At 40.0% G+C, this 12,080-nt stretch overlaps 1 protein-coding gene across 5 annotated transcripts in view; it reads right to left on the reverse strand.

The window, feature by feature from the left end:
* Positions 1–12,080, reverse strand: part of TNIK (TRAF2 and NCK interacting kinase) — a 302,339-nt gene that overhangs the window by 23,797 nt on the left and 266,462 nt on the right. For 3 of the 5 annotated variants that reach the window (XM_081138204.1, XM_081138203.1, XM_081138201.1), the window contains 2 exons: positions 11,590–11,687; positions 5,073–5,257 (listed from right to left, as the gene is read on the reverse strand). In XM_081138204.1, coding sequence (XP_080994330.1) covers positions 5,073–5,257; positions 11,590–11,687 — 283 coding nt within the window. Of the gene's footprint in view, positions 1–5,072; positions 5,258–10,742; positions 10,767–11,589; positions 11,688–12,080 lie in introns of all 5 variants that reach the window. The other 2 variants (XM_081138202.1, XM_081138200.1) reach the window with 1 other exon arrangement.

Raw genomic sequence — 12,080 nt, forward strand, 5'->3', positions numbered from 1 at the left:
CCTTCAGTACATTCCATACTCATTTTATTATTTATTATTTATTTATTTATTATTTATTTATTTTAAATATATCTTTATTGATTTCAGAGAGAGGAAAGGAGAGGGAGAGAGAGAGAGATAGAAACATCAGTGATTAGAGAGTCATTGAACGGCTGCAGCCCGCAACCCGGGCATGTGCCCTGACCAGGAATCAAACCCCAATCGCCTGGATCCTAGGTCGAAGCTCAACCACTGAGCCACGCCATACTCATTTTTAAATTGCACAGATGTGTGAACTGGTGTCCCCCTTGGGCAGCGCCCCCACCTGATTCCCACCCAGCAGCCAGAGTGAGGGACCAGGCTCTGCACGATCTCTGGGCCTCCCGGCCCCTTCTCTGACCCGCGTTTTCCAGGCTGTTCCCTCTGCCTGGAAAGCCCCCTCCCACCCTGGCTCTTGGCTGGTTGCCTCTCATTCATCTGATTTCACCTTAAATGGTACTTTGCCTGAGAAACCTTTTCTCACCACCTGTCTATGTCTTGTCCCCCCAGACCCTCTTCTTTCTCTTTACCCCTTTTCCTTAATACTTATCCCAACTGGTAATACTTTATCTTTTTGACTCTCTTTTAACTGTCTCCTTGTCTCTCATTAGAACATAGGCTCCTGGCGACAAAGTCCTGTCTCTTTGCTCCTCACTGTACGCCCAGCACAGAGTTTAGCAGGTGGTAGAAGTGCAAAAATTAATTGTTCAAAAAATGGGTTTTACTCTAGTTATTAAGGAGAAATGTCCATTAAGAGCACCCATCAACAAGGCTGTTTAACTCAAACAGTATTTAGCACTTTTTTAAACCTCTGTAATCACCCCGCACTGTGGCATATTTGTTTTTGCGCTGGTGTTTAGATGCAATGGAGAAGGCAGCAGCCCTGACATGGGCCCTGAGGGCGGAGGCAGGTGCTGTGGCGCATCCTTTGGCACAGGCCACACCCAGCACCCAGGGGACAGCACCAGGCAGGCAGCGGCTCGCCCGCGGGGCTTCTGTTTCCAGTGCTGAACCGTTTGTTATCCTACTTCCACAGCTGCCTCTCTTTCAAAGTGGGTTTTTTAAAAAATAACTTGTTAATAATAAAAGAACTTAAAAAGGGCAGTGATTAAAAAAACTAAGGCTGAAACAACAATAACATTTTATAGTTAAATAATCCTTTGTTGTAAAATTATATTTCTGATATAGAACCTGGGTAGGAAAAACTGATTGTCCAAATTCCTATAAACTAAAAAACAAAACACCTCACTGATTAGAAGAAAACTATAGGAAATTTACTGTAATTAGGCCACAGGTTTGTAACAATAATTTCCTCTAATTGGATTTGTCAGAGTGTTCCTGCGATATTGATTTAATCCAATCTAATACACATTTATTGAACACCTGCTATATGAAAGGCCCTTGGTAAATATAAAAGCTGAAGAAAACACAGTTTCTGAAACTAAAGAGGTTAGCATCCAGAAGAGCATTAAACCATAACACAAATATTCAAATACAAGGCAGGATGTATGTGAGAATGACCTCAAACGGAGGGGTCAGTTCAAGAAAAGAAACAACATTGGGAGCATGGAAGGCATTTGTAAGGAGTCAGGACCATGGCTTTCCAGAGAGAACAGAAAGGAAGGAACACAAAGGTATGTGGCTTTCGTTGTCCAGAATGCATTTTGTGAGGCTGTGCAAAGGTCGGTGACTACAGTAGCAGCACATGTCCCTACTGGCCCAGCCCCTGCCTCACATGCACTGTTCTGAAACAAAAGGATGCCTCTCTGACTTGCTTGATATGATGCAAGCCCATGTACCTGCTCTTCCTTCTATCTTATTCTATAAAGCTTTTAATGTTTCTGATTATAAAAATAGCACATGTTCATCATAAAATTGGGGATATACATAAAATAAAAAAGCCCACAGAGTTGTATAACCGAGAGGTGATCACTACTTATAGTTTTGCTCTATTTCCCTTCACTCATTTTTCTAGGCATGAGTCACTGGGAAACAGCGAAATCGATTAGTTAGGGAATATAATCTTAGTTATGTGTACTCTTATAGGTTACACCTTATTCTATAAATATGAAACCAGCACTGAACATGGAAAAAGGTGTTGCTTTGTGCATCAGGATCTGCAGCTGCTTATCTGAATGGCTGGGCTCCATTTCTGAGAAGCTATTTTGTATACCCTTCATGGTAGTGACCTATGCTGCAATATATTTTTATTTCTACTCTAAAAATATGTAGCACAAAAGGTAAAGGTTTACCTTAACAATAGAAAACGAAAGTGATAAGAATGTATATAAGAAGCACTCTAACTCTAAAATAGCCTGTTCCTAAAGCAACAATTGTTTTATAATAAATTTTTTAATATGTGAAGTTTCTTAGACATACAACTCTCATGCTGTAGCAGAACAGATGGTAAATATTTTATATTCACAAAAAATGCATATAGTTACCAAATTGGAATATACACACACATTTGTATCCTGCTTTTTCTCTGAGTATGTCTCATTTACAATTAAATATGCTAAATGTTCTTTAATGGATGATCATTTCAATCTGTCTAAAATTTACCAATTCTTCAAGAGCCAAGTCAGGTTTTGCCTCTACTCTTAAGCCTTTAAGGATAGTCCATTTATTATTTCTCAGGATTACCGGGATAGATCCTCTGACTTGCTTTACCAGTCTGTAGCCTGCTTTCTTTCCAAATCATCTTGCTGAAATAATTTCTTTCAAACATAGCACCCATCACGTCACTCCCCAGCTCAGAACACCTTTGACAGTTCCCCAATGGCTACGTGATCAAGTGCATACTTCTTGTTCTGGTCTCACCAGTCAAGACGTTCCTCCTCATACACCCTACATACACCAAACTCAACCTTTGGGCCTTTCCTTCAACTACCCTCCCAATTCTAATATTCCCCCATGTTCTTTTCTATCTGGATGATAGTTACAGGTATACATGTCTTTCCTCTGGATTAGGCTATAAACCCTTTGAAGCCTGGACCTGTAATTTCAGTTTAGTGAAATTAAATGTAAACCAAAGTCACTGAAGATCAACTCTATTCCGCATGCCATGCAAGGTGTTAAGAGTAGAGAGATGAATAAGGCACAGTCCTCATGCTCAGGGATCCCACAGCCCAGAAAGGGAGACAACATGTAATAAACAGCCTAATTCGAGGCACTACGTGAAACTATAGGAACACACTCGAGGTGCAGTGGCAGCCCAGAGGGGACAGGCTGTGCTTGTGTAGGTTGGGCTGTGCACGGGTGATTTCTCAAGGGACAGGAGGAGAGTGCCAGACAGCAGAGCAGAAGTGCAGCATGGCCTATTCAGGCAATTTCAGAAAGGTGGGTGTTTCTGTAGTAAAGGAAGAGATGGATGTGCCTTTAGAGGCAAGAGGGTGACACTGTTAACAGCCTTGCGATATAGGACTGGAAACTTAAAAAACCAATCGATTCAACATCCCTTCCAAGGCTGTCTTTGGTTATTTTACCAAATACTTATCTTACTCTGAAATTTCTGAAATTTTCCATGTATAATTTTGTCTCTTTCCCACTAGAATATAAACTTTTGGAAGGCAGAATTTGGGTATGCACTTCTAGAATGCCTCAAAGCCCTCAGTATGGTGTCTAATTCATAGCATAAGTTTTACCAATTGTTCAACTTCATTATCCACCCTCATCCTGATAGTTGTACACTCAGTGCTTAAAGGGAATTCAAAACATCTGTTAACCAATGCTGAGTCAAGACAAAAATTGAGAGGACCAGCATATTTTGCAGAAATGTTCTGGATTAGTGATTTTGCCTCTTACAACAATTTTATTTGCTGTTAAAAAAGCAATTTAATGAAATTTGTTTCAAAATGTCATATTTTAGCATATTTATGGTTGTTACTAACTGGGTAATCAACAGTAAAACAACAATAATGGATTTTCAGCTATGGTAATTGGATTTGCCTCTCCGAATTGCTTGTATATAATGACTGTTAATCAATGGATGACATTCCCTGTGGACTGGCCAGCCCTGTGTCTCCAATCCCTACTCGAGAGGACAGTAATCTATGGCCTGAAATGGCATCTTCTCTACAGGGAGTGAGTGTGGTGTGATGACTGATAATAGTAGCTGAGCCAAAGAAGTTGGAAAAGTCAGCATCACTCTATCAAAGTTACAGCAAATAAGAGCCACAGCGCCTATGTTTCTTTGGGGGGAGGAAATGAGAGATGTACGTGAGTGGGAATATCTGAATATGTTTGTTTGAATTGGGGAAGCAAATAGGAAAAGGAGGGATTCTTTCACAGGACCTAGTCCAATGAGAAAAAGAAAAAGTGAGCCTCCCCCCTCACCCCCTTCACTTGAGAAAGGAGTAAAGGGTACAAATACTTCAGGAATTATAGTAGGTATAAACACAGATACAAATATCCAAAAAGAAGACAGCAAAGAGACTGACAGAACAGATATGGCGAAGTCACAGGCCACACAAAAAGGATCACGTAAAAGAGAGAATGAAGACGATGAAATACAGAATCATGAGGGATAGATTTAGGTTAAACACTCAGAAGCTTCCTACAGGATTATGTGATTCCTGATTCTTTTTTGGGATGCTGCCCCACACTGCTACGCGCATGCCTCCTCACTTAGTGGCGATGGCAGTGACGGAATATGTTTCAGGCTGCTAATTTTAACCCTGCAATGTCATTGCCCATAATCTCACTCTTTCAGTTCTGGGGGACAGGTGTGTATCAACAGCCTGCCTGTCCATATTGTTTGCCCTGGAAATGACAAGAACCGAGAAAGCATCACCAAAGAGACAATCCAGCAATAGTACCTGGATGCAGCACATGCAGCGCTAGACATGCTGTGTATTTCAGCTACTGTGCCTATGGAGAGGGACGGTCACAGAACTAGGGGCTCTAATAAAAACCCAACCCCCAAAGGCGGCTGATCCTGCCAGAGACTCATAAACAATCTTGTATTTAATTCGTATTTCTTGTCCTTTCATTTTAGAGACCTAGCCACCCCCCCCGCACCCCCCCGGCCTGTATTCAGAAAGCCGCCCTCTTACATCAGCCTGGGGATGTCGCTGACAGCCACCGTGCCGTCATGGGTCTCGCCCTCCCCGTCCTCCTCCTCGTCGTCGCTGCTTTCCGACTCCTCGCTGGAGGACGAGTAGTCGGTCACCTTCTTCAGCGGGCGGTTCGTTTCTTCAATCCGGAGCTCCCGTAATTCTTTGGCCAATGCCGTCAGATCCTACGAAAGAAAAGTGTGTTCGGCATGTATGAATTGCAGATATGACCAAAGCGACACCTTTCAGCAAGTCAGTGATCCAGCGTAAGCGACAAGGAAAAAAGCTCTCTACAGAACTGTTACAAACATAGTCACCGCGTGGAACTAAGAAAACGATGTTTGTAGCGTGTAGAAACTAGAAGAGGTGAAATAAATTTAAACTTTGTTCAAAACCAATTGCTAGACTGAGACTGTTCAGTTCTGAATACGCGTGTATATATGTGTACATGTGTCGTGTGTGTACACATATATACAAACACCGGGCCTTCGTTTTACTTTGGGAAGGTGAGGTTGGTCACCCTCAAGTTAATGGGAAAATGCACGGTATTAGAAATTGTTCCCCAGTATGGTGGGACTCCTGCCCCAGCCACAGTCACGGCCTTTCCCCTCTTTGATTGCTTCTGTACCAAAATCTAGCATCAGTTACAGAACAGAGCAATCCCCGAGATTCCAGCTACAACAATGAGTCATCTGGTGTGTCACCATCCCCCAGAGCAGAGGCACACATCAAACAATGGCCCAACCAACCCCAAACCCAGTGCCACTGAAATTTATAGCCACAGAGCTGAGTTAACCAAGAGGAACAACACACACAAAAAAGGAGTTCTCTTCCAGAATTATCAGTGTTTCATTTTCTTTTGCCTTAAAGTGCAGTTACCTGGCAGGAACTCTGGTGAGGACTACTGAAATGAATGTGAACACCAAAAGGAAGAGAGAGCTTTTCAGTTTTCCATGAGTGTGATGAAACCTTCAGCCTGATGGATGTGATGATGTGGTATTTAATCACCAGGCAGACTGCAGGCAGTGTGCTGAATCTCTGGCCACCTTTTATTTTACATGCTTTCAGAGCAAGGCAGAGGGAAGCAGTTCTGCAAAAGCATGGCCGCTCTACTTTGCATGGGTTAAACTGCCCATGGCACACAGCATGCAAGTGAGGAAAAAGCAATTGGACATCGGTCTTACCATTTCTCCCTATATTAGTGACCCATGTGGGAATCAGAACATTCAGTGAGAGGCGCGGGATTAGGGAGAAAGAAACTCAATGAAAGATACTAAATCCCAGTTTTCTCATGGCCATATTCTCTCTTTATTTCAATCCAGAAACGTATTTGCCTAATTCTCCTGACGTAGGATTATGGCAATGTAAGGGATCTAAATGACATTTGATAATCTATCCTAATTGGTTAGGAAAAATGTGATTTATACATATAATTAGATTATAATTAAGATTTGATTTTGAGAAGACAACGGATCGTCATGTTTCCTTACTGTTGCCTATATGTCAGGCACTGGCTAAGACTAGGAAAGGAAACACTTCAGGTATCTTATTTGGTCTAGAATTTAGGAAGTTCAAGGTATTAAATGGAATCATTTCTTTCTAATTTCATAGAAACCAAAGGGAAAGCAGTAATGACTTTTAAATTTGTTCTAAAGTCACTTGAATTGAAGTTCTTAGGAAAGAGAAGCTTTTGAAAATTCAGGTTGTGCATTTTTCACTCCAAACATGCTCTCTGGGCTTTCATACATGTGCACAGGTGGGCACACACGGACATGGCCTCAGCCTGCGAATACCTTTGCCCCATTAATGAAAATGAAAATAGAATTGGTAAGTATTAAAGAAGAGGAGAATTACCACACAGAATTTTAGGCAAATTTATTTCTAGTTTCTTTGGCAATGGGCCAAAATAGGAAAAGCTAATACTCAAATTTCAGCTTTTTATTTCTTATTCCCTCTTGACAACTGCTTATCAGATTAAAACAACATGACGGTACGCTATACTTGAGCACAGTGGGGAAATATAATCCAGATATTTCTTAAGGCTATGAATGAAAAAGGATATTACAATTCTCCAAACCACTAAAATAAGAACAAATTGGATAAATTTATTTTGCCTTTTGTCTTCAGTATGTTAGGATCATGCTAAGTCTCATCAAACAACACAACTAGCATTTAAAATGTCACTGGGCATTAAAAATACATTTTATTACGATTTAAAGAGAGAATATGGTTTAAAATAATTTGTTTCTAATGCCAATAACTCTGAGTAAAATATAATAATATTAGCTATGATTTACTTGAATTAATAATCCATTTTCCCCATGGGTTGGTTTCCCATCTCTGACATTTCAAAACAGACAAAGGAGATTTAAAAAATAATTATTACAAATATTTAGCTGGGCCGAAGCCCATTGACTTAAAGAAACCCTTACTTGTTAAAACGACCTAAGCTTTTCCAAATGCTGTATTTAGGAACACTTTAAAGTTCTGACCTACTTTATAATTTTGCTTTTAATTAGATTTTTTTGTTTCTGCATTATTAAAAAGCTATCTTTACTGAAACATTAAAAATAATTCCAAATTCCCTTTAAGTTTAGTTGGTAACAGCCTGGAGGGTTAGACATCTATGAAAATCCCCAGGTAACAATAATGAGCAGCTCAAAAGAAATAACCCCAGTAAAAAAAAAAATTAATCTTCCACTGCCAACAGTCCATGTGTTCAGCTGAGGTTGTGTTTCTTATCCATTCACTCTGGAAAAACTTATAATAGCAAAGTTATAGGAAACAGGCATGATCTAACACTGACACCATTGGGTTCATATCCATTTTCATACATTTTATTTTCTGACAATACCAATTTTCTCCATATAATGAGTTTTTGTGGTAATTTATTGCTTGGCTGTCTCAAGCCTGGAGGTAAAAAGTATTAAAAAAAAGAGGAAAAGTGCTATCTAGCATGAAAATATCTGAGAATGTATAGCTATAAAAGAACTATGGAAAAATAGTAAGATTTTTGGACTACAGAGTAAATGTGAAGATAGTAAAGAGGCCCTTTCCCAACAGTTTCTTTGATGTAACACTATTTAGAATCAACTTGATATGATTCATCTGCCCAAAATATTTAATCTGACAATTATGAATACCTTACCTAAAAGGACGCTTTTTTAAGAAATAATATAGTTTATTCAAGTTTTAGTTCAATTTTTTAAACTATTAAAATAATAAAGATTTTAAAGCCAGTCTTTTCTTTAAATGGTATATCTCTAAGGATACACCATTGGGGAAGTCACTTAACTTCAGTGTCCTCATCTAATTATTGCTCAAGTTTTGTGCAAACTGGATGTGCTCTGGAATTTTTCAGATTCCTACAGATTAATGGAAAATTGTGGTAAAGCCAGTGTTTGGTGTGCCATAATCCTCATACCATATATTTCATTATGATAAAATAAAAAGAATATTTTCGAAGGATGTGTGAAATAATCACAGACTATGCTGCACAATATCATATTGCATTAGAAAGTAATGCCAAATTAATGGAAACTCCTCCAGATGGATTTTTATGAAAAAGTAAAAAAATTTAAAAAAGCCATTAAATTAGCATCAAGTTTTTAAAAGAGTTTTAAGACTTTTCATTTTAATCCTGGGTTATCTAAACATCAGTTCAGTCACTGGAGAGAGAAACCATATCAAAGTCTAGGAATGGAGATAAAGGGAAGATTTAATTCATGGTTTCTCAGCTGTGGCACTGTTGACATTTGGGGCTAGAGGATTCTCTATTGTGGTTTTTTCTCCTGTGCACTGTGGGATGTTCAGTAGCATCTCTGCTCTGCCCACAAGATGCTGATAGCACTTCTTCCACTTCCACAACCAAAACTGCCTCCAGACTTTGCCAAACGTCTCCTAAGTGGAGGGAAGGAAGGGAAGGAAACATCCCTGATTGAGAAACACTGAGTCAGGTAGAACCAAGTAATCCTGTATTTTTAGTGGTTCGGATCAGTGATACTCAGGGGGTAGGGTTATCAGGATTACCTGGAGGATTTTTTTTTAAACCACACATGGCCTTAGAGATTGGTAACCAGCTTCCCCTACCCACCTAGTTACTTATAATTACTTATACCTCTGTGGTCCCCTCTCATCTCTGTCCAGTGTGCCTGAGTATACCAAAACGAAGCAATTTTTAAGAGCCTAAAATATCCTGGGTCAACCAGACAAAATCCATGAGAAACCTTTCCCTCATGACAGTCACCTTCATGCCAGTTTCTGGACTCACGAGATTTCCCTTCAGTTGTGCACACACACAACCACTTTATTGGTGGCCAGAGCACCAGACCATGGCTCTCTTTCTTCAGTTCTCTGAGAGAAAGCTGATACAAATTGAGACAATCCCTATCCTTCTCACTACTATGAAGGAAAGGAGCAAGGCTGAGGCACAGAGCAATTAAAAATCTTCTCCTTTTTCCATTCTGTAAGTGCCATCCACACAATGCAGACATGTAGGGTCTCATTCTTTTATAAGCAATTATCCTTTAACCATGAAAATTACTCCCTAAATCACTGTGAGTGGTGAGGCAGTCATAATGCTGAAAAAGTGAGGCTTTTTAGTAAAGACCAGATGCACAGAAACATGCTTCTCCTACCTGCCAAAATAGCCCATGCCTCTGGCCCAAACCTTAATATGAGGACATCCTCTTGGCTTTACGTAGCATTTCATACTTCATAAAATGCTCTCACACACATGATCTTGAGTGATCCTAAGTAATCATGTGAGCAAGGCCATGCAGGAATTTTCATCCCCATTTTACAGGTAAGAAAACTGTTGCCCAGAGAGGTTACAGGACTAGTCCCAGCCAGTTACTTATTGGGGGAGCCAGATTTTGAATGCAGCTTGTTGACTCCAGAGCCAGTGCCTTTTCTGTATTTTGCAAAAATGGTGCTCAGCAGAGCTACAGCCTTAAAGCCACAATGGTAGTCTTCAGATTCCATGCAGTCAGGACCCTTTGCAAGGCCTGTCTCTTAAAAAAGACCTCCACTATGCTGTATTCATGCAGGTCTGACAAACAGCAGTAAGGCAGTCATCCTTCTTAGCAAGCTACCTAAGATCGACAAAGCCATATATTTTCCTAATGGAAAAATGTCTCCATGAATAAGGAAATAAAGTCACTTAACTCGCCAGTATTCATTAACTAAAGTTGCTGTTGCTGTTGATGCTGTAGTTAATGTTCCACAAAATTAATCTAACAATACCCAGTAACTCCTTGCTCACAAATCACACACTATAAATTCTGAGTGCCTTAGAATGATGTCTCTTTTCTTTGTTAGTAAAACCACCATCCCCTAGGAAGGCTGGAGAGCACAGGCTAAAAGCTCAGGTTTGCTACTGGAAGATACTAGAATGAGAAACTCTGCCAATAATAAAGCACTAATGCTTATTTTTAGCAAGATTGGAAAAGTGACATTTTGACTTAGAAGGAAGGTCTCTGGAGCTTCATACTGGTGTCTGAGGGTCTTAGGCTGGATTCTACTGAAGGGGGTCTTTTCCCAACAGATCACTCCAAATGAGTGAACTTTAAATCTGTGATCCGGTGGGTCACTTTTCTCAGTGTCAGCATCAGAAAATCAGTTTTATATTTACATTTTGTCAAAGTATGACCAAAGAAAGGTAATACTAACCTCATCTATAGCTTTCTTATAGCTCTGAGATAAGAAGAACCCAATCCAGAAGAGTCCACAGGAAAGGAAAAAGCCAGAAGAAAGGCAGCAGGTTAGACACAAAACAGGAATTGTTAGTACACAACAGATAAATGCAAAAGGGCACAGAGAACCTCAACCCAGATGAGTGCAAATTCCCTTCATTATTACTCTCATTATACTCCCTTACTTTAAAATGTAGTAAGCAGAGTAAACCGAAAAGGCTTCACATTTATTTCATAGAAAAGATTCTCAGAAAATTTAAGTTGATAGTAACTCATCCCAAATTAATTTTTAACTTTCAAATTTGAGACTCCATGCTCTTATTTCTTTAAGGCTACTTGGGGTCTGTAGCATCAAAGCGATGCAGCTAGAATTCATGCTATCGGGCTCCCTAGCAGACCATGCTTATCAGGTTTTGGTCCTGAAATTATAGTCCTAGAGGCATGAAAAGCAGCAGAAAAATTGTAATATTAATTCATATGGAAAATAATATGGGTAAAGGGCAGAACTGATGAGAAAAACCATAGAAAGTGCCCAAATTTCCTTAACTGCTAGTTTTGACATCTTTTGGCTAAAGCTGCTAAATAGAAATTCTGGAATGAATGATATGAGCTAGTTGAAAATGATCACCAAATCCCTAAAGGCAGACAAGCAACCCAAGATCTGTTCAGCTCTTCCTCATCAGGTATGACTTCCTTCTGGATGCTTCTTCTTATTAATCGCAACAATTTTTATTTCATAGTCACAAGCATATCTTCAGCTACTTTATCCTATAGGTTCTCTGGTAAATTAAAAGTTTAAAAATCTTTGAGAGAAAAGCACTCACAGCTGGTCGACTAGATCGGGTAATGTCCCTGGATTCCTCCGGTTTCACCTTGGAAGGCTCATGGGGGAGCACAGGTGATCCTTCCGACTTGCTGTTGGCTAGAGGAAGAAACAGAGGCCAAGATAAACAATGACCGTCAGAGCGTGCTGGCTCCAGTTCAGGAGCTCTGTGGGGAGTCATTCTTCAGGATTACTCAGCTGACCTGTTCACTTAGGTACATCCTCAAGCAAATCCATGCAAAAACAGTAAATGCCCAGGCAAACTAAATCAAGCAAGCCCGTTTAGGCTTACAACATGGAAGTCACTACTACTACTAAGAAAAACTAGCACACACAACAACCACTGCCACTTACTGAGCATTAATTGTGTGTCAAGCTAAATGCTTTCTATGTCAATCCTCGCTCCAACCCAGTGATGTGGCACAGTTTCCTATTTTACAGGTGAACACAGACTTAGAGAGAGAACCCGGTGACCCAAGGTCACACTGAACT

The sequence above is a fragment of the Miniopterus schreibersii genome (genome assembly GCF_964146895.1).
Source record: "Miniopterus schreibersii genome assembly, chromosome: 5".
Classification (NCBI taxonomy): Eukaryota; Metazoa; Chordata; class Mammalia; order Chiroptera; family Miniopteridae; genus Miniopterus; species Miniopterus schreibersii.